General features: G+C 39.6%; 1 protein-coding gene across 6 annotated transcripts; it reads right to left on the reverse strand.

Moving 5' to 3' along the window:
- Positions 1-72: 72 nt before the first annotated feature.
- NASP (nuclear autoantigenic sperm protein) lies at positions 73-19,363 on the reverse strand. 6 transcript variants are annotated; one of them, XM_081915990.1, is made up of 15 exons: positions 17,353-19,363; positions 15,444-15,500; positions 14,923-15,033; positions 12,172-12,252; positions 11,093-11,196; positions 9,300-10,154; positions 7,600-7,730; positions 5,527-5,603; positions 5,366-5,439; positions 4,156-4,344; positions 3,713-3,879; positions 3,010-3,066; positions 2,851-2,922; positions 699-848; positions 73-227 (listed from the first exon to the last, which is right to left on the reverse strand). In XM_081915990.1, exons 2-15 carry the CDS (start codon positions 15,491-15,493, stop codon positions 183-185), a joined length of 2,163 nt encoding a protein of 720 aa, XP_081772116.1. In that variant the 5' UTR covers positions 15,494-15,500; positions 17,353-19,363; the 3' UTR covers positions 73-182. The 6 variants fall into 6 exon arrangements, with proteins under 6 accessions (XP_081772116.1, XP_081772112.1, XP_081772115.1 ...); XM_081915986.1 differs by having other exon boundaries at positions 9,300-10,250; positions 17,353-19,362; XM_081915989.1 differs by having other exon boundaries at positions 699-827; positions 9,300-10,250; positions 17,353-19,360.
- Between the last annotated feature and the right edge of the window lie 400 nt (positions 19,364-19,763).

A 19,763-nucleotide genomic window follows, 5' to 3' on the forward strand; every position in this document is an offset into this window, starting at 1 on the left:
ATCTTTAGGTCTGCTGATGGAGACAATAGGTATTTATGCATGAATATGGCTGAATTTTATCAAAAGGCAGTGTTAAATGTTTGAGTAATCTTTATTGAATACAAAAGTTGCCAAAAGTGAAAAAATACATTATATACAAAACCCACTGGCCTTGGGAGGGAGTGTCCAATATTAAAACTATATCATACAGCACTTTGAACTGTTTCAACTTGTGGCCTTTCCTCTGCCTGTAAAAAAAAAAGAAAAAAGTAATTTAGGACATGCATTTGTTTTATCTGACCAGTTAAATACAGCTCTTGAAAGCATTCAACACACTTATGTACAATTGATTACTTAAATGTAGCATGGCTGTCTGCTGCCTCTTGACAGAAGCCATTAACCAAATTACGCTTAGATAATCTGTCTTAAATCTCTTTCTCTACTTCTGATAATGTAAAGAATTAGGACTCCTACATAAATAGTACTTTAAGCAAAGTTGCTATTTCAAAGCATCCAAGAGATACATACTGCATTCTGCAAGTATACAGAACTAGTCTAGCAGGTTTAGTTTAGACAGATTCCAACATGCATTTTGACACAAGCAAATTTCCAACTTTAAGTGGTCTGGGAGAGAAGACCAACAAGCAATTAAAGGCAAGCAGGAAAGATGAGCCTGGGAAATGGAAAATATACAGAAGACTCCTGACTCAACAGCCCACCTCCTCTTCCTTTTTCTCTGCAACCACATTTCCACTGGGGGTAGCATCACCACCACCATTGACAGCCGGTTCTGGTTTAGATTTCTTAGCTTCATTATCTCCCTGTTGAGTTTCTTCCTCGGGTTTCCTCTGAAGACAAAATTGTTTAGTCTTCACCAAGTACAATTTCAAAAGTAAAGTATTAATAAAGAATATCTAGTGCTATTATGCATTTACTATTAATAAGCTGCCAACTGAACTGTGCTTTAAAACTGTTCTGGGCTACAGCAAAGGTTACAAGGTGCATATTGCTGCTTCAGCTACTGGAAAGTTGTCCTCCAATACTGAAAGCAATCTAGTTCTGGGTTACCTAACAGTCTACACATAGCTCTCAAAATCAGAAGGCAGACTGTAGAAGAAAGAGATCAAATATATGGAGAGATTTTGGTAAGAGGGTATCTTTATTTTTGCCATTCTGTTAACATTGTATCTTTTCTCCTTTCCAATTAGATGCTATCAATAGACGGGCAGCCACTGTTGCATATAAAAAGATTTCTCTTATATTTTTCGGAATATCTCTACCCAAGATTCCTAACAGAAAGGCTTCTGGTTTCTTTAAAAATGTTAATTTGAATGTTTTTTCATCTCATCATAAATATTCCAAAAATATTTCTGCATGTCCACCACGTATGATAAAAATCTCCCATTTTTTCTCCACATTTCCAACATTTATTCAAACTATTTTTATACATTTGAGATTTTTGATGGTGTAAGGTACCACCAAAACTGCATTTTCATCATATTTTCTTTGATGGTGTGACATGCAGTAAAGTTCATGTTAATTTTCCAGAGTGATCCCCATTCTCTCATCATAATGGGACATCCGATATCCTGCGCCCATCTAATCATGACCACCTTCACCTTCTCGACTTCCCAGTCAAGTACATCCTTGTGATAATGTTGGTGACATTATTTAACAACACTATTTCAAATTTAGAGGGCTCATTGGCAAATTCACTTTATTTGTCCTGTCTGAATGTCTCAAAAAGTTGATGATACACAGACTATGTGGAAATTGCTCAATTAACAAATAGGTTAAGAGGTAACACCAAACAATGATTTTCTCAAAAATGGGAAATGTTTAAGAGATACTTACAAAAAAATAACAGTGACATATCTATGGTAGTATTTGAATGACCCTTGTGTACATAAAATATTAAGACATAAAGGAAAATTGGTATGCTAGGTTGTAATAAAGTATTAAAAAATATTGTATTAATTGTAAGGTAATAATTATAAGTACATTCAATATCACAAATGTTAACTATATTGGGAAATCTATATTTATTTTACTTTAATTTGTTGTTGTTTTACTTTATTTTATGTACCATTATATGATTTTAGCTTAGCTGATACCTAAGTGGAATTAGGTTAAATTAATATTCTAAGTTAAACAAATTTAAGAATATGTATATATTGTATGTATGTGTATGTGTGAAGTTAAATTTGTAATGACATTAATGAATTTCAATAAAGATTTTTTTCATCAAAAAAAAGGGGGGTATCTTAAGATACAAATAGTTTGCTTGTTTTAGACTGTCTTTGCTATTTTAACCAATTCTCCTTTCCATTTGAAATATGGGAACCCAGCTCAGCCTGGCTGTGACATTCAGTTTATATGGATTTCGTGCTACCTGTAAACTCTGAACCTCTACCCTGGACAATTTTGCAGGTCCCCAACACATCTAAATTCTCAAGTGCCTGCAGGACCCACACAATTAAGCTTTGAAATTAAACCAGGGTGAGTCAAATGAGCACAGCACAGCACAAAACCATCAAAAGGTACCAAGTGCGCTAGATGGTTCTCAGGCTGATTGGCTTCCAGTAGAGAAGATATTATGCAGGATTTCTAAAATTTGTAGAAGCAGAATGATCGAAGCTTTTAAGTGATGGCTTCGACATAGGCAAACTTGACATAGTCAGACATAGGCAAACTTGGCCCTCCAGATGTTTTGGGACTACAACTCCCATCTTCCCTGACCACTGTTCCTGTTAGCTAGGGATGGTGGGAGCTGTAGTCCCAAAACATCTGGAGGACCAAGTTTGCCTACACCTGGTTCAAGTACTGCAAGCCAGTGGTTACCTATTTTTGTTAGTTGTATGGGACACAAACCTTTTTTCTGACAAGATGGGAGATGTCTGTAATACACTGAGGAGCTCCATCAGTTTTTTGCCCAGCTGGGATCTGTTACAAAACAAAAGGCAAAATATGAAATACTATAGAACAGCAGACTATAGTAAACTGCTTGCTTTAGGGATTAGTATCACTTACAGCTGAAGCTGGATTGTTTTCAGTTGCCTGTGGAAAACTAGAAGATGATCCACCAACCTGGAAACAAAGAGATCTATCAGTCTAAGTCATTAAAAGCCTACTGGGACTAAATTATAAACATGTACAATGAAGAGCACATCGGTTTTGAAGAACAATTTATAAAATTTAAGGTGTAATGAGAAGCAATAATGAGGAAGCTGGTCTGCAGTTAATTTTTCAAGCGCCCAATGTTTTTTTAAGACCACAAGAGAAGTAAACAGGTGTCTCATCTGTAGAGTGTGAACCCCCAAGCTATTTTGCAGTTGCTATCTGCAGTCTTGCTATAAGAATAAGGGACATATTCAAGCCTGCATTTCCACTGATGCATCAACTTCTATTCCTATAACAGTGCTTCATCTACTGTCACCTCCAGCTAACTTCCTTCAAAATCAGCTCGATAGTTTGGGGGATCCTCCGGAACAAATTTTACATGTCATCTTATCATTAATTATTCAATGTAAGGTCTTTGAACTCAGTGCTTCAAAAGTCATCTCCTACCCCTCCCAAAAAAAGTAAAAATTTAGCATTTTCCACTATAAAACTAAATATCAATGGCATCCTTTCTTCCCATTTACAGCTGTGTATCTCAGCTTAATTTATTTTGCTATCTGCTCCTCTCTAGCACAAGTTCACAAAAAACTGTAGTAGTAAGCCTAGGACTCACCAAAGTTGCTTTCAGAGCCAGTTCGGCTATTCTTGCGCTCTTTTGAGACTCCTTTGAATCTTCTATCTTCTCTTTAATTTCAGGAAGCAGTCCCTCGAGTTCTACAATTTCCTTCTCATCCTCAGCTGATCCCTCCCCTTTTGTTTTTAGTCGCTCAGTCAACATCGCTAAAAAGGTGATATTTAGGTGATATTAGTACTTTTAGAGCCATTTACTCATCAGTTTGGGGCTTTGTCCCAGTGTATGTTAAAACAGATTCTAAAGGATCAGCAGCAGCTGCCAAATTTCTTGCAGTGTTTGCTAGCTGACACATTAGCTCTCTGAACACCTCTTCATGAAGAAACTAGCTCTGTAGCTTTCCCAACACTGTACATTTGGAGCTTGGAGGACACATCAACGGTGATGCTTAACTAAAACTGCATGAAGAACTGCACTTCACTTACCCAATCTTTTATCAATGACTTCCATCGATTTACTATACTGCAACACTGCTTCATCATACTGATTATCATAGTGAAAGGCCAACCCCAGATGATAATGAGTCTCTGCAAGCAAGCGGTCATGGGCCTCTAAGTACTTCTGCTGAAGAGCCAGGCAAGAACGGAACTCTTCTATAGCTTGAGAGTAGTTTTCTGCACAATAAAAACAAAGTAAAGCACAGGACTTTCATATGAAGGTAGAAATTTGTACAAAGCAGAATTCAATCATAGTGTAGAAAAAAGGTTTTCAATCAATAGTTTTATAACCTGTCGTGATTCCAGTATCAATTTTTGAATAATATAGGACATTTTACATTTAATATAGTCTGCAGAGACTGGTGGAAACAGTGGCTAGAAAGCATATCTGGCTTGTTCAACATAGTTCAACAGCTGAGAACAAATGAGGAGACTGCAAGCTTCCTTCCCATGCCTTTCCCCTTATTCATCAGATACATCCTGGTTTGGTTAAGCTCCAATTAGCCATTATATTCAAAACAGGGAACTATAGTTTAAGTTCCTGGTTAGTAGATAGACAAAGTTGCATTTAGGAACCAGGCAGAGGGCATTCTTGGTAATGATGCCGTCCCTGTGGAATGCCTTCCCTTCAGATGTCAAGGAAATAAACAACTATCTTACTTTTAGAAGACATCTGAAGGTAGCCCTACTTAGGGAAGTTTCTAAGGATTGCTGTTTTCAGATATGTTGTAAGCCACCCAGAGTGGCTGGGGAAACCCAGATGGACAGGGTATAAATAAAATTAGTGTAATTATTATTATTAGGCAGAATAGCTAACTGAAATTTAATTACCATTTAACCAGGGTGTAAACACTGAGGGGCCAAGGCGAGGGGGCTCTATTCGTTCTTCAAGGCTTCTAAGCTATGCTTTAATAAGCAGGGAATCATGCATCTGAACTAGGCCACAGTAGAATAAAAGTAACCAATCTACCAGCGTACTTCCCAATAGTATAGGTAACTGTATTATAACGAAGTACAGTATGAGGTGTCCAAAATAAAAGGCTTAGTTGATATACTGTAAAGTGAATATAAAATATATTACTGACAGTTTATATAATATGTAATGGACATGCAAAAACTAAAATATATGCAGTGGAAATATGAATAATAGTATCAGAAATTAATCCACTGCATGCCTAAGCAACTTTAAGGTAGTTACCAGATTCGATGCTAACTTCTCCTAGTTTTAGGTGAGCCTGAGCAACAAGGAGCTGAGCTTCTTTCGTGTCCTGTCTAGATCAAGAAGGCAGAGTCAGCAAGATTGTCATAACACCTTTAGTTGTATAAAAAGGCATTATTTGTCAGAACTCCCAGACATACCTTTTGTATATTACTTTTGCTAACTCCAGCATATCCCAAGCCAGTTCTAAGTTCCCAACATCGTCTTCTTCACTCTCCTAAAGCAAAGTTATTTGAAAGTCAAAGAAATGGATAGAAAGGCAATTGCTAAGGATCTTGGCAGACCACTTGATCTTTCTGCTTGTTGTAGCAACTGTAGTGCCCTGTGCTAGATGCTCCATGATTCCAATTGTATTTTTACAGACATAACACAGACCACCTGAATGAAGCTTGTGGACCACTGGTGGTTGATGGACCAACTCAGGAACTCCTGCCTTAAAGCAGGCAACTGAAGAAACCAGTCACCATAGGAAACAAATATATAAACTTTAGAAAAGGAACATCATACCCCTTCCACAAACTCCTATGCTGAAGTGTTTGTTAGCAAAATTTAGCACTTTATATTAGGTAAATCTGCACTTCTTCCTTACAAAGGCGCCAGTTCTATTGCAGGGAGTCTTGAACACAGCAGAGGAAGCTCTATTAATGTCCCTTTCCTTTAAGTTGCTCAATACAGTGTGCATGGTTCTCTCTCACCCCATTTTATCCTCACAGCTCTGAGATAAGACTAAGAGACAGTAAGGTCCAAAGCCAGTCAGTGAGCTTCATGGCTAAGTGGGGATTTGAACCCTGGTCTTCCAGACCCTGCCTAGTACCATAGTCTTCACCGCAATGCTTCTGCCAGTTCCAGAACCTAGTGTAATGAAAGCTCACCTTCTGGTAGACAAAGAGAAGACTTGGAAGCACAGGTTCTGCAGAAAGACTAATGGCTAGCTAATGATTCAAGTCAAGATTTGTGGACTGTGATTAACTGCTTGACAAAAAGGATTTACAAACAGCTTTAGAGGATTATCTATTTTCCTCCTGTATTAGTTTTGAACTGCTTGTCCTTCACATTGTATCTCACTCCTCTTATGAATTGGCTGTTCAGCCAGCAAATCCTTCACAAGCAGAATTAAAACCAATGTTTGGAAAGTGCAATCAATTTTGCATTGAACACTACATATTCCTTGTCAGTAAATGTGATTCAGAGTAACCCTACTCATATTCATTCTACATTGTAATTATAAGATAGAATTATAATTAGTGGCAATTATAATTCTTGCTCCAAAAGCACTTTGCATGTCATTTCAGTTCTTGCCCAGGTATTTCCTGAGGCTTCCCTGATGAACAGCTCAGCTTATCAGCTGGGTAGCTTCCTCATGTTTGACCTCGCTGTCTTCATAGTTTTAATAGCAGGAAAAAATGCAGTGCCCAGTTCTTTAATGTTAAGGCAAAAAAGATGTCACAAGAGGACATACTTTCAGCTGAGTTAAAAATTGGTTGACTGCAGAGAATTACTTCAGAAGGTGGTGTACTGTTGCAAAAAAGCTGCTTCAATAGCAGTTTTTTAAAACAATAGCAAGCTTCTGATAATTAAGCAGATACCATGCACATTATCAGGCACAGCCCTTTCCCTTTCTGTAGCAAATCACTATTGCTGTGATATGAGGCAGAGGAGATGCAACCTGTTCCCAATTTCCTGTAGGTTTTGGAGGCCTGCTTTTGGGCTTTTAAACAATTGTAATAAAAGACACTCAACAGGTTTAGAGAAAGTGGGAATGGTTACAGAAATTAGTTTAACCATGGGTGCGGTACTAGACGGAGACCACAATGCTTCACTGAAACTAGTTTATGAGTTTCAATGTATGAATGCATTGTGTCAGTAGACAAGAGATTTTGATAGCAGAGAGGACAAGGAAAGAAGGGGGGAGCAGAGAGAAGGATAGGGGCTTTTTTTTTAAGAATGGAGAACGAACAAGCATCTAGAAGGAAAAACAGGCTAAAGTTTTAACAGACTAAAATGTTAAAATGCTGCTTTGAACCAGAGTACTCAAAGCCACACCCCTATTATAATCTTGAACCTTCGGAAGGAACTGCCTACCTCAGTCTTCCTATGCTCTAGAAAACATACGTAATCAGAAATAGTTTCCATGAAAACAATGTTCCTTTCTCCATGACAGAAACATTGAACCAGCTCTTTAACAGGCTTGAATGCTCATTTTTATACTTCACCTTTTCTTCAACTGCAGAGTCATTTTCTTTATCCTCTTCGACTGCAGAGTCATTTTCTTTATCCTCTTCAACTGCAGAGTCATTTTCTTTATCCTCTTCAACTTTATCTTCCTCTTCTGATCCTTCCATCTCTACAATAATAGTTTCTTATTAATATACAACCAACTGTTTATACATCCATTTTACTTGACTGTTTTATTCAGCTGTGAAATTCTTCCACCACTATTACACTTCCAACCTATGTGTTCATGAGAGTTGGCTTGGTAGGTTTCTGTGCAATCTGCAACATGTGTGTATACGAAGTTTTGAGGGGAGCTACATAGATTAAAATATTCAGCGTTAGGATATTCTTTCTCCTTTATGCTGCTTGCATGGCACCCCCTGGCATGTCAGTTAAAAAGAATTTGAACAAGTTTTAATACTTTTATAGCTTCCCCATAGAAGTTTTGTTTTCATAGTAACGGGGGAAACAAAAAGAGCTTTAAAATTGCACTACTTAGAAGTAGTCACATTTCATAGTTAAGATAAAACAGAAATATTAATATTTCTAGTTAAGTGTCATTGCATGGCTTCTTTGGGAAACTGACATGTACTGTATGCACTATTGGGTGTCAGGCACAGGAACTTACATAAACTATGGGATAGCTCAGACACCTATTCTGCAGTGTCAGGGAACATATACCCTCTTATGGAGCAAGAAATCTCACCTCCTACCAGCTATTCAGTAATCCAGATGCCCAGCAAACACAATCTCAAACTGCCTTATGCTCAACAGCCTTCATGTAACTACTACTACAGAAACCAAGGGAAAAAGTATTGCTGTAAACACCGGACTTCAAACTAGAACAGGGATGGCTATCTTGTATTCTTCTAGATGTTGCTAAACCACAACTCCCACCAGCTTCAGCCAACGTGGCCAAAATAATTAGGGATTATGGAGTTTTAGTTCAGCAGTATCTAAAGGGTCATGCTTTTAAGTTACTCTTGGACTAGAAATGCATAGGATGAGGCTCTAGTTGCCAGAGCAAACTTGCCACTGTACTGTATCCCTATTATTTATTGCAATTATTAGTCACTTTTTTCAAATAGGAACACAAAGTGACTAAATATTTGTTAAACAGTTGTATTATGCGAAGGTTTATCAGATTTACAACTATTTCACTACTTAGAATCTCACTTGTAAACAAACATTTTCAAGGTATTATAAGGTAGTTAAACAGCAATGCTAAAGCAAGAGAAGCAGGACATGAAAGCTGTGATGTCTATTACCTGCACTTGTTTCTAGTTATAGGCCTCAAAGCATGATAGGTTTTAGGTTGTTTAATACAGGTCATTAAGCCAGCACCCTCGTGTTGCTGTATTTTTGTGGATCTGGTTGTCAATATATATTCTAGTACTATGCTTTTAATTGCTCAGAGTTAATCTTGCATTCACATAAAAACATGCAGTGAACATCCATTCAGTGTTCTCTATGAGCCATTGCTTTCTATATTTGCTGCTCATGCAAACCAGTCCCCAAAAAAGCCAATAATTTATTGCTCAACTTGTTAGTTTTGTTTCAATTCAACTGTTCCTTGCAGCTTCAAAATTCTCCTTGGGTGGATTCATCCCTGTGGCACAGAGAATTCTGAATGGATTAGTCTTACTAAGGGTTAGCTCTCTAAATAGATCCACCCACAAGTGTCTTCTATCCCTGTTACCTTCGCCCTCTCCCATCTCGTCATCCTTTTCTTCTTCCTTTTCTACCTTAGGAGCAACTTCAGCTTTTTCTTCTGGTTGTATTTCATGTGACTGCTTGATGCTCCCTGAAGGAGTAGTTTCATTTGGAGCTGAAGGTTCTCCTTCTCTTGAATCCAATGTTTCTTCCTTCTCTTTCAAGTTCACCATCACCTGTTCTGTGGCAGGCTTCATGTCCTCTGTCTTTTCAGCAGTAGCTTTAGCTGGTTGTTCTTTTTCTGCCTGCCCTTCAACTTTCTCAACAGCTGTCATGATTTCTCTCTCTAACTCACCTGAAGCTTTTACCAATTCCTCTACTATTGGATTCTTTTCTACAATTGCGTCTGCCTGCTTTTCTACCTCCTCTTCTCTCCTCTTTTGAGCTGCTATCTCAACTACCTTCTCTTTCCCAGGTGCTTCCCCTGCAGCCACTTCTTTTTCTAAACTAGTATCTCCCCCAGCTGCTTCTGCAGCCTCTTCTATTACTGGATTAACTTTCACAGCAGCATCTTCGGAAACCACCACTCTGTGTACAGCAGCATCTTCCCTAGCCTCTTCTACCACCACTGGCTTATCTTCTCCAGCTGTCCCTTCTGCATCCACTGGCTTCTCTTCCCTAGCAGCACCATCTTCTAATGCTACCTCAGTAGTTACTTCATTGATGTTTTGTTCTTCTGTAGTTGCCTCGACCTGCTTTTCTGCCTTCTCTTGCTGTTCCTTTTTCTCCACAACAGTGATATCTTCTCCACCCAGAGCTGCTGCTTTTTCTTTTTCTTCCTTAGCTGCTACTTCTTCCTCAACCTCTTCCATTTCAACATCCTTCGGTTGCATCTCCACTCCTGTATGCACCAGAGACTCTTCAGGATTTTTTCTGGATTCATCTTTTTCCCCCATGGCATTATATACCTGCTCTCTTAATTCCTCCCTTGCTTCTTCTACATGTTTAAGGAAGATCAAGCACAAACAAACCTTCGAATTTAGTGATAAACATTCATGATCTTCACATCCCACCCTCCATCCCACTGATGTCTTGCTTCAAAGATATAGGAATCAATACAATCCTTTTGGACCCTTAAACTGAGAACAAGTGCCTTCCATAACAGGGCTTGCAAGGAGTTGCGCTTAAGCAATGAGTTGTAGGCCAGCATAGTAACAGCCAAGCAAGAGATGCCAAGCTTTGCCTAGACAAGACATTGCACTGGATTGCAGAGGAAGATGCTACGAACTGAGGGACAGGGCAAGTATTGAAATTTAGACAAACTATCCACTTTCTTAAGTGAACATGGCCTATTGTCACAACATGATCTTCACAGCATCAAACCTTATTAGATGCCACTGCCCAAAAGATCTAGGCCATAATGTGCTATACACTAAACAGTTTGCAATAAGCAGTAATACTGGGAGTTACTATCCAGTTTGTTCACAGAACCTTTGCCTAATTAGTTCATGGTTCTAGAAACAATTAGCTGACTGTCCTTAAGATCTTGAAGCATAGAAACCAATGCTTTACTAAGAAACAAAGTGAGGCCCACATGGTTCAAAACAATGCTTTAATCTATAGGTTTGTAAACACACTGGCCTTGTTAAAAGGCAGGTTTTTAAGTTTTTTAAACAAGTTTTTGGTCAATTTTATCATTAAAAAGACTTTTAAAGAGTCTTTTTAGTTGCGGTTTAAGATTCAAACAACTTGATAATAATAAAATGACCCTTGTCTAGTATCCACTTGGAACACACACAGCTTGGCATCTCTATCATGAGTTAAGACAGCACTACATACCATCTATATTATCAGCACTTTCTACCATTGAGTCTTCTGTTTTTTCTTCCTCTTCTTCCACCTGCACTCCTTCCAAGGCATTTCCCAGCACACCATTTTCCATTCTAGAAGATGTAAGTAGGCATTGCTGTTATCTTTTCCCTCACCAGTTTTAGCGTTCAAAGCTTGAACTCAAGGCTGTATTGATGTAGCATAAGAACACCAGTTAACAGATCCTGCTCCAGGCGTCCTGGAAGCAAATACATATTTGGTTGACAAGGAAGACCAACCAAAGTTTGTTGACCTGATTATGTAGCTCTAGAATGGCTGCCACTATTCTGAGAAAAGGTTACAAAAGGTAACTTCAGTTCTGTGTGCAGGAGAAACTGGTGAAGTGGATTCCAGTCCATGTAAAATTATATTAGCCTTCCTTTTTTAAAAAAAAAAAAATTATTAAGGATTTTCTTGTTTTACAGAAGTGTAGTGCCTCGTATTTTTTCTTCTTCTTCTTCCACGTAGCGTTTTTACAAATCTGTTTCATTTGTTGAGGCATTAGGGGGAGAAGAAAAAAGAAAGAAAAAAGAAAGGGGGTGGAGAGAGGGAAGATGGATGGGGGTGGGGTCGGGTGGCGGTGTTTCTATTATGTTTAATGTATGTAGAGTTTGGTGTCAGCGTTGCTTGTGTTGTTCACTTGTGTTCCTTTGGTGGTGAGAGGTTGGGGTTGGCCTAGGGTGTGATTGTTTGCTTGTGATTGGCTGTGGTGATCTTTGTTTTCGTGTGTGAGTGAGGTGGGTAGGTGTTTTGGATCAGGTTAGCCATATTGTTTTGTATGCTGTTGGTGGATTATTGTCATTGTCCTGTTGGGCTGTGTATGTGATAAAGGGGAGCCATACCGGGGTGAAGGCGTCTTCTTCTGTTTGTCCCCGTGTCAGTTTCAGTTTATTAGTTAATTTTTCTAGTAGGGCTGTTTCCCATACTATTTGGAACCATTGGTCCATGCTTACTCCTGACAGGTCTCTCCAGTGTCTGATATTAGCCTTCCTAATCTAGATTAACTATTCAAACCACCAAGTGGCCCAAAGCAGGTCACATTAACTTACCTTGCCAATTCCAGAAGTGATTTCCCGTAAAAAAAGTAAGCTTCTGCACACTCATTTCCAGTTTCACCATACTTATTAGCCCTAAAAAGAGATTACCAGATTAGCAGCGTGGATTAATTTAAGTCATGTTTCCCATTTACACAAGCGGCGGAAACTTTTGGGGGAAAGTCTATTTCCAAGGTTTGATGGCTCATTACACCACTTTTTTTTTTAGTAATACCATAAAATTATGTATCAAAGGAAACATAATTTAATGAAGAATGTAATGCAACAAGGTTTGTTCAATTATCTGTATCCTATCAAAAGTTAGAGCCAAATAATCAGTAAAATGAATGCTTTAGAGAGCCAATCAGGTGTCATTATTTAGGAAATGATGGCTCATAACATCACTTTTTTGGGGAGTAATACCATAACGTTATATATCAATGGAAAAAGATAATTTAATGAAGAATGCGATGCAATAGCTTTTATGAAGGATTATTTATTACAACAGAAATAAGGAGGACATTTGTCAGTGTGCTGTGATTGCTATCAAGTTGGTTGGGTTTTGTTGTGTTTTTTGTTCTTTCATTTGGTCAGCTTGTAAACCCAGTCAGATAGGTGGCATATAAATAAGTTGTTGTTTGTTATGGTGGTGAAAGCAGAGTCAAGCAGAAAGCAACAACACTGGAAGGAAGAGACACATTTTGTCCAATGTTCACATTCCTGTATTTTTGTACTTTATCTCAAACAGTCATGGCTACTGGTCATAATGGAATATTTTAACGACTTTCCCTCTATAGGTTAACAAAAATGACATCTTATAAAAGGTGTAGACTCCAACAAATAGGAAAAAAGCCTGGTTGTACCGAATAACGGGCATTTAGTTTTAAGGCAGCATTTAGATGTCAGATTTGCCCCAGTGTTCAACAAATATATGAAGTAATACACTAGTGGCCAAAATTGTTGTATTTCCAAGGTTTGATGGATCATAACGCCACTTTTTTTTGAGTAATACAATAAAACTATATATTAAAGGAAAGATAATGGAACAAGTTTTGTTCAATTATCTGTACTCTATCAAGCATTAGAGCCAAATAACCAGAAAAAGCATTTAGAGAGCCAATCAGGTGTTTTGGCAATGATGGCTCATAAACCACCTTTTTTTGGAGTAATACCATAACATTATGTATCAATGGAAAAATAATTTAATGAATAATGCAATGCAATAACTTATTATTATTGAGCAGACTAGAGATCATTTTCATTCAGTGGAACTAAACATTTATGTTTGCTAGTTGGACTGTAAATAATCATTTGAAAAAATGATCGAACTGGCTCTTGATTTAAATAAGAAGCCTCTGTTAACTATGCAGCTGGTAGAGAAACTACTTCATTTTAAAGAATAACTGTAGCAAACATGCTTTGGTTAAGATATAATATTAACAGCACGGTTATTTGAGAATTTATTAAATTTAAAATTCCAGAAAATCCAAACAAAGTTTTAAAATCTATTTAAAAATAACCTTTTTAATCTACCTGCAGATTATATCCCCTGCCCTTTCCACATAGTATCAGGAAGTATTAAAATGGACAATATTTTATTCAACAGAAATACTGACACATACATACACAGGCCATATGGCTTGAGAAAAAGTTTTGTCCAAATTTTTGGGGGGTGGGGAGACATACTTTGGAAGTTCTCCTGAATTCCATCTTTTCACTGGAGTGGCTTCCACTGCTAGGTGGTTATGCCCAGTTAAGTCTGGTTACTGGACCAGGATAACCTAGTGTCAGTTGCCTAAGCTCTAGTGACCTCCTGCATGGAGGCTTGGAAACTAAATACAGTATCTAAAAGATACTCCAGTATCAATCATCTCAGTCCCTACAATAAGCAGCTGATGCAACCACCAGATCTGCTTGTTTTGCACTGACCCACAACAGGGCTTTTTTGGTGTTAGTTCTCTTTCCAGTGAGCTGTGCCTATTGCCATTATTAACTTTCATGAGAAATTTGAAAATATTCCTGGTTATGCAGGAATTTGGTGGCCAAATTTCCTGGCAACCTTGAGATCACTGGATGGAATTTTTTTTTTTAAAAAAAACAACTAATTGTTTTTATAATGTTCTAACAGTTTTAGAATGTTTCTGCTTTGCTTTCTGAAGTGTGGATCTGTTTGCCACCCTGGGGTTCCTCATGAGGAATATAAATTCAATAACTAAGTAAACCAATAATGTGCTAAAGTTACTTTCATTCATTTTCCAAAACAGGAGCTGTGTTAAAAAAAAATTCTTCTACATACAGTGAACCCTCTGGATACTGATTTAATTTGTTCTGGGGGTCCATGCGCACCCCGAAAAATCCATAACCAGAGGCCCCACTTCTGTGCATGTGCAAGCGGCGTAACACAGAAAAATACTTCCAGGTTTGCCACGTTCGTGACCTGAAGGTTACATACCCAGAGAGGTACGTAACTCAAGGGTCCACTGAACTTGAGAGTAACCCTGTAAAACCCAGTGGGGTTTACTTTTCGGTAGATCTATATAGAATAAAGAATTCTAATTTGGGCAAGAAAAAAATGAAGTATTCTGAATTAATATCTGCAATAAAGACTGCTTGTTTCTGGCTCTGTGCACCACTAGCATGCAGTCTCCACTGACTACCCCCAAGAGAATGCAGCCCATAAAAGAAAAAAGGTTGTTATCTCTAAGATAGGCTAAATTCCCTTCATCAAATGAAAATTCAACTGAAGGGATAAATCTCATTACTTACAACAGAGAAGCAGCTTCCTGAAATGCATTAACAGCAGCTGGAATATCTCCCATTACCAGATTTTTCTGCCCCAAGCCGAGGTATTTCTTGGCTTCTGCATCCACATCCATACTAGAAAAATAGAAACAAGGTTCTAGTTACAGGTAGGTAGCCGTATTGGTCTGCCATAGTCGAAACAAAATAAAAAAATTCCTTCCAGTAGCACCTTAGAGACCAACTAAGTTAGTTATTGGTATGAGCTTTCGTGTACATGCACACTTCAGGTAAACTAACTTAGTTAGTCTCTAAGGTGCTACTGGAAGAAACCAGGTTGTTAGCCACAACATATAGCTGTTAGAAGCAAGCTTGGTCATTATTTACCTTTTTTACTATAGTAAATCAAGAGTGTCAGTATTTAAAAACTGCTCTTGTTTCATTCATCTATTCCAATCAATGTAACTAGTAGTAGCTGACTATTACAGGAAGATAGTTACACTATTTCAAACGCACATGCACTATTCTTACATCTAATTATATCTTACCTCTCTGTTTTGTCAGTGGAAGTAGAAGGAGCAGCAGATTCTTCTGCCATTCTGAAACTGAAAATTCTAAAGTTAGAATACTTAGGAATGTAACTGTATAAGAATACTTAGGAATGTTACTGTAACATTACAGTAACTGTAATCTATGCTTTATAAATAGAATTATAGCAAATTAAGAGTAAGGACCATCAATGGTACATTATGCCCTACATAGGCTGCTGATGCAAATAACTATCAGCTGGCTCCTTCATGTATGCCACAACCTTTCCCTGTTAAGTCAAAAAGCTTCCAATCAAACAGCCTGTGCACTGTTCAAGAGGCATGCTACAGTCACAGAAAATTATTTAAGAGTTTGAATTTCATTTTAAAGGAACTTTAAAGGATTTTTTCTACAGATGCCATTTTGTCAGTAGTAGAAGGTATACAAAGTGCCAGTTGAAATTACAGCCCTCCTAACTAGTATATTTATATGGACTCCTCACATAGGCTTGTTACCAATGTAAAGAGCATACTCCAGGAACAAAAGTTGCCGCTCTCGTGGAGTTATCAGTACCAGTATCCTTGACAAACCAATTTCCAAAATTCTTCAGGCAAAACAATGTGCTTTAAATGCGTGCTGGATGCATTTTAAATCATTTGACAGGTCTAGCAAAGCATAAATTCAATAAATATTGGAAACAATGAGCAGTATTACAGTGACTTAGAAGTTCTCCTCCGCTATATTGCTGAGGGACCATAGTCCCTTAAACGACACTTGCTCCATAAGGGGAGGTGTAAAAACAAATCAAGTATGTTATAGTACTATATAGACTACACCACACCACACAAGGGCTGTACAGGTCTTTTATCAATATCCAGATGACTCTTGGCTAGGGAACTATCACTATGCGAGTTTCTAGACTCTTACAAGTTACAATCTCTCCAGCAGAAAATAATAATGAAGGCCAATTAGTCCTAAGGCGAGTAACAGAATAGCGCTTCAAGGAACGCTCCCGTTTCTTCAAGTGTTCACTCGTTAACTGTGGTGAGATGAGAAAACGTCGATGGACAGTTCCTTCCAAAAACTACAGTAAAGAAGGCATTTTCCAATTCACCCCACAATTCACCAGCTACTTTTCGGTACCACAAATGAATTAACCCAGAGTAGACCCGACAAGCCTTAAGCACCACCACCCACCTTGGAGCGCACGAAAAATATACCAGAATACTAATATGCTCGGTTTATCAAACGAGTTAAAAGGCAGAGCGTTAAAAGCCGCTCTTAACTCCTCCCCCGGAGCCGCCAACGACGCTAAGAAAGTTCTCTCTGGGAGAAAGACGTTTACCTCAGCAGACAATGGGGTTCGTTTCCCGCCTCCGCCCCTCCCCTCGTCAGATCTTTTGGCGCCGAATCTCAACGGCCTCTTTCTACAGGCCGAGGCTGCCTACCACGTGACGCGGCTCTTTTCCCCCCTCTCCCCCCCGCCCCCTTATCCCTCCCTCCCTCCCTCCTTAGCGCGCGCCGGATTGATGGGCCTTGAAAATGGCGGCCTAAACTCCGAGTCGGGTCACGTGGCGTCTCGGTTTTTAAGGCGAACCGCCGCCTCCGCCCCCCACGCCGTGAGAAAACGGCATGCACCAAACCGCCGGTGGGAGTAATAGGAGGTGAAAGGATGGAGGGGGGAGGAGAGAATGAAATAAAACGCCACGAGGTAAAGAGGACCAGAATATGCCGCCGAAAGCGAAGCTGAGGGAGAACAAATTCTACGAAGGAATACCTGTGTGGCCGCCGCCGCCGCCGCCCCCATTACTCGAACAAACAACTCGGCGTTCCCTTCGTCCTTACCCAGTTCCCGAAAAGACAAAACCTGAGCCGAACCCCGCCAGCGGCGGCGGCGGCGACAAAGGTGATGGCAGCCCCACAACTCACCTCAAGACCCCGACGGAGTGACAACAATCAGCCGAGAAACGCAGCCCACCGCCCCTCCAGATGCTTTTATAGCCCCCTGAGGACACGCCCCAGCAGCGCGAGGCACGCTCTCAAGGCAAAGGAACTACGACTCCCAGCATGCCTCGCGCCTCCCTGTGAGGCCTTTCGGGAAGCCGGAACTCGTCCTGAGGAGAGTTGAAAATAACCGCAACCCCCTTCCCCCAAAACCCCACGGGACGAACGTCAGAGAAACCCTCGAGCATGTTGGAAACGTCGCCTCACTCCCTCTGTCCCTCTGTTTGCTGTTTCGGGAACCGTAGTCCGCGGACTCGGAGTAAACCTAGACCACAACTTTTGTAGCATGCCGGAAAATGTAGTTCCAAGTCAGAGTGCTTGTAGTCCGTAGACGGTAGAAGAGCATACTGGGAAAGGCTGTGAAATAAATAGCATCCATTCAGAGACCTATTAGCTCTGCGGGCGGCTAAAGACAAGAGTCAGAAACTGTCTTAACCCTCTGACCTCTTTAACTGCTCTGACACGGATCATCTAATGTCTGCTGGGCAACCCCCTTCCTCCAGCATTTTTTATAAGACCATTTGTGTTTATGTATCTTTAAAAACCAAGGTCCTGGATCACACCACGCATGCTTCAGGTGTGACGAATGAACACAACACAGGGCAGCTCCCGGTCCCACAGAGTTCCGTGCATCAAAGTAAAGAGTGTGACCGGGAGCGGGTGGAAGTGGCGCGACTCACCTGACCCTCATCTCTGACGCCGGGGTCTCTACCGGCAGAGGGCAGGGTTAGCCTGGCAATGCAGTGGTGTCCCCAAGTGCACCTCGCAGTCTTCGGCTTAGAGGGAAAAGGAAACCATTCGCTCAGGCTAGGAAAAAATAAAGCACTGCGAGTGGAGGAAACAACGCACATAGTATAATACCTACCCAGGTCTTCCCTACTGAGATGTGTGCATACTGGATATGTCATATTTCAAGCCCAGCAGACTGGGCTTAGAAAGTGATTGACCCAAAGATTAAGCTTCGTAGCTTTGTGAGGATTTGGGACCTATTTATCTGCGATTCTCTTATTTTTCAAGCCTTGGTTCCCAGGCGACAATTCCCACCCTCCTTGACAATTGGCTAAGCTGGCTGAGCAATACTTACCTGCTGCATCACTAGCTCTCAATAACGTTGCTATTGATAAAAGATTGTATCTGAACATGTGCAGGCTATGTAGTCTCCCTAACAAGTATGCTTAGGATTGCAGCATTAGAAATTAACCTTACTGGTGCATGCCAGTAGCTAATTAAGACCAAAAAACTGACAAAACGTCAAATGCTGCAACATTTTTTCTGGTTCAGTACCAGCCTTATAAGAATGGCCTATTGTGTTCATTAGGCTTTCTTCCAAGGTCCACAATCTCCCTATGCAAAGTTAAGCATGCCTAAACATGTTTATTTCAATGGTCTCAGGCACACCTAACTGCACAGGACTCTGCTGTAAGTGTGCACAAATCGTCGCCTTATGGGAGTAAACACAAACTGCTAACATAGAACAAAATCCTACTAACAATACTACTAGGAGTTGTCTCTAGTTAGAGAACAGTTAGCACCTCTTGGAGCGTATATTACTAATAACTGGGTTAAAAACAGGACAGGATTCTGCACCCTTAATAGTTGTGTAGGGTGGAATTTTAGCAGACACAAGCTTACACCTGCTGAAAATTCTTCTACACAACTATTAAGGGTGCAGGAGCCTTATCTTGTATCTGGCCACCTAGCAAAAATAAGGGAAATTGCACTAGTAATAACAGCAATGTCTTTTAGGCAGCAATAATTTCCAGTCAAAAGATACTGACCTAATCAGTATTAATGCAAAGTTCTCTAAAGATTACAGTTGAAGTAAAGTTTGGTCTGTAGTTTGTTTCCACATCTTCTTACATAAATTAAGTCTTGTGTGTGCTTGACTGTTGGCTGTAAGGCTTCTGTGAACCACCCACCAATCTGAAACTTTATGTTACCTGTTGTATTGTCATCTATGGTATGGTATATACTTTTTCAATTAAGAGTATTTTTTTAAAAAAGCTGAGTCTCATTTAAAAACAACTAGTGATGGAGAAGATTTTTAAATGAGTAGACATTGACATTGATTATGCAGCTAAGAACCTCATCGCTGTTCTGCTATCAACAGCTGCTCCTCCTCTCTTGTTATTAGCTCCCTGCTAAAAGCTTCTACCTACCCAAATGTCATCCTGCTGGGTCTTTACTTTCATAGGCTGAATGATTAACTTCATTCATTAGATAAGGTAAATTGCCTGCCTAATGCAAAGGTTGTAGATGTTAGCCATGGAGGAGACAGTGGTTGTGGTGCACGTTGGCACCAGTGACATGGGGAAATGTAATCTCAGCCTTTTCTC

Source organism: Podarcis melisellensis (genome assembly GCF_964234715.1).
Source record: "Podarcis melisellensis genome assembly, chromosome: 6".
In the NCBI taxonomy this organism is placed as follows: domain Eukaryota; kingdom Metazoa; phylum Chordata; class Lepidosauria; order Squamata; family Lacertidae; genus Podarcis; species Podarcis melisellensis.

Bases quoted from the DNA above. Each gene is read 5' to 3' on its own strand.
- NASP (XM_081915986.1), bottom strand. From the start codon at position 15,493: ATGGCAGAAGAATCTGCTGCTCCTTCTACTTCCACTGACAAAACAGAG. The intron at 4,345-5,365 runs GTAACTACCTTA...TTTATTGTGCAG, and splicing joins AGAAGTTAGCATCGAATCTG to AAAACTACTCTCAAGCTATA. The intron at 3,880-4,155 runs GTAAGTGAAGTG...TCACCTTTTTAG, and splicing joins AGTCATTGATAAAAGATTGG to CGATGTTGACTGAGCGACTA.